Below are 2,770 nucleotides of genomic sequence, written 5' to 3' on the forward strand. Positions count from 1 at the left end.
TTTCCTTTCAATTTCTAATTGTCTCTTTCCTTGTGACACACGAAAACCCAAATATTTGACATCAGTTTTACACAGCTGGGCCTTCTTTTTAGAAACCTTGTATCCTTTTTCATAAAGTAGATGTAATAGTTCCTTAGTCGCCCTGTAACACTCTTCTTGTGACGTGGCTGCCAAAAGAAGATCATCCACATATTGTAAAAGCACCCTATTTTTAGGGTCAGATGGGAACCCTTGTAAATCCTGAGCCAATGCAGTTCCAAATATCGTCGGACTGTTCTTAAAACCTTGAGGCAAACGAGTCCAAGTATATTGGACTTTTGCTCCGGTTGTAGGGTTTTCCCATTGAAAAGCAAAAATGGGCTGACTATTGATTTCAAGGCGTATACAAAAAAATGCATCTTTCAAATCCAGGACTGTAAAATGAGTAGCAGCTGCTGGTATTAAACTTAAAAGTACATATGGATTGGGCACTACAGGATGTATGGTTACTGTAACTTGATTTATAGCTCTTAAATCCTGCACCGGACGAAAGTCTTGTGTTCCTGGCTTTTGTAATGGTAAAAGAGGAGTGTTCCAAGGAGACCTACATTCTCTTAGGATCCCATATTCAAGTAACTTATTCAGATGCAAATTGATCCCTTCTACAGCTTTTCGAGGTATGGGATATTGTCGAATAGCCACAGGTCCCATCCCTGGTTTTACTTCTATCTGTACAGGTGGAACACACCGGGCCAAGCCAGGTGGATTGTCTTCTGCCCATACACCTGGAACTCCATATTTCTTCCATTCTTCAGTACTTTCCTCACAAACAGTAAATATTCTCCATTCCTCTGACATAGGACAAATCAAAGTATAAAGTCCCTTTCTAACAGTCATTTCCATTGTCCCATTGTCTTCAAATGCTAATATTGCTCTCATTTTGCAAAGCAAGTCTCTTCCTAATAAAGAGATTGGGCATTCAGGTATATATAAGAATTCATGCATCACTTGTTGGTTTGCTAAATCACATTTTCTGCTTTGTAACATAGGATAACTTTGTCTTTGACCGGTGGCTCCAACCACATTAAGTTCTAGTCCATTTTCAGGGGCCACTGGCTTTGTTACCACAGAGTGGTCAGCTCCCGTATCTACTAGAAAAGTCATTTCCTGGCCCTCAACATTCATTTTGACCAGTGGCTCCCCCGGGCCTAGGCATAAGGGGGCCGGTCTGTCCTATTCCGTCCAGTCTTCTCCTAATCCAACCATCCCAACAAATTCTTCTTCTCTTTTTTCTCCATATCTAGCCCCAGGAACCAGGTTAGCATATCCCCCTTGGTGGCCTCCTCCCCGGCCTCTTCCTCTCCAATGTCCTCTCTGGGATGGCATTCCCCTTTGTATTCCTACCGTTCCTTGAGCAGATGGGCACTCGTTCTTCCAATGACCTTCTTGACGACAAATGGCACACTGGTGTCTTCCCAGGGGCATCCCTCGTCCTCCTCTTCTTTCCTTCTGCCACATTCCTCTTTTCCTTCTGTTTCCACTTTCAGATTCTTTCAATTTATCTCTTTCATCTAGAAGGTTCAAAAAAATCTTATGATCCTCCTCTCTTATTTTCTTTCTCTCTCTTTTTTCTGCTTCGTCCCTATGGATGAATACTTTGGTAGCTATTTCAATTAACTGGGACAGATTCATCCCTGCAAACCCATCTTGCTTCTGCAACTTTCTACGAATGTCTGGGGCTGATTGAGTAACAAATGAAGTATTTAATAATGCAGATCCATCTTTTGATTCAGGATCATAGGGACTATACTTTCGGTAAGCTTCCAATAATCTCTCTAAATAAGCACCTGGACTTTCATCTTTTCCTTGCATTACTTCCTGTATCTTCTTGAGGTTGATCACCTTTTGGGGTCCCTTCTTCAAAGCTTCCATTAAAAATTCCCTGTATCTGACTATATATTCCATCTCTCGGCTTATATTAGGATCCCAGTTTGGATTTGTCAAAGGAAATGCCCCTGCAGCCCATTCAATGGGATTATAACTTGTCTTTTCAGCAGCATATGTCTGTGCTAGTTGGGTTCCTTGATTAAGGATTCTTCTTCGCTCTTCAGATGTGAAGAGAGCCTGTAATAGCTGTTGGCAATCTGACCAATCTGGCTGGTGGCTAGCCATTATTGTTTCACACAAATTTATAAGTGGCTGAGGGTTTTCAGTATAAGGAGGATTATTAGACTTCCAATTTAACAAATCTGAAGTGGTAAAAGGCACATGCTGGTAAGTGGTTTTTGGAGTTAGGGTTAATTCTCCTTTGTTATCTATCTCTTGTACATATTGGACCATTGATCTTAAAGGCAATTGAAAAGTAATCTTTGGGTTTGGATTACTATGGCTTCTAGTTCTTCCAGCTATGGGACTATCTCGCAAAAATTCTTCTGTTATATTCTGAAGCCATCTGCTTGCAGATGCTAGATCTATTAAAGGTGACTTTTTAGATTCCCCAGGAGAGGTATCAGAAGCTGTTGGTGTGGTTAAAGAAGTTGCCTGAGGAACCAAGGTTGACCTTTCATTGTCAATGGCTTTTAACTGTGGGTACATAGGAACATAAGGAGGAGGGTTACTCACTTCTTCCTCAGGACAAGGAAAAATTCCAAATCTTCTTTTCTTCTTATCTGCCTGAGGCTTTTTCAAATTAGTTAAAGCTACAAAAACAGCACATTCTTTGTTTTGACATTTCTTTAACCATGCGGGCTGTGTAATGATAGCATTTTCCCATGCCTCTGCAGATGGAAAT

The 2,770-nt window shown here is 41.0% G+C and overlaps 1 protein-coding gene across 1 annotated transcript; it reads right to left on the reverse strand.

Moving 5' to 3' along the window:
* Positions 1-1,212: 1,212 nt before the first annotated feature.
* Positions 1,213-2,770, reverse strand: LOC137095333 (uncharacterized). Its single transcript, XM_067461850.1, has one exon. The coding sequence runs from the start codon at positions 2,572-2,574 to the stop codon at positions 1,213-1,215; it is 1,362 nt and encodes a 453-aa protein (XP_067317951.1). The 5' UTR covers positions 2,575-2,770.

The sequence above is a fragment of the Anolis sagrei genome, chromosome Y, assembly GCF_037176765.1.
Source record: "Anolis sagrei isolate rAnoSag1 chromosome Y, rAnoSag1.mat, whole genome shotgun sequence".
In the NCBI taxonomy this organism is placed as follows: Eukaryota; Metazoa; Chordata; class Lepidosauria; order Squamata; family Dactyloidae; genus Anolis; species Anolis sagrei.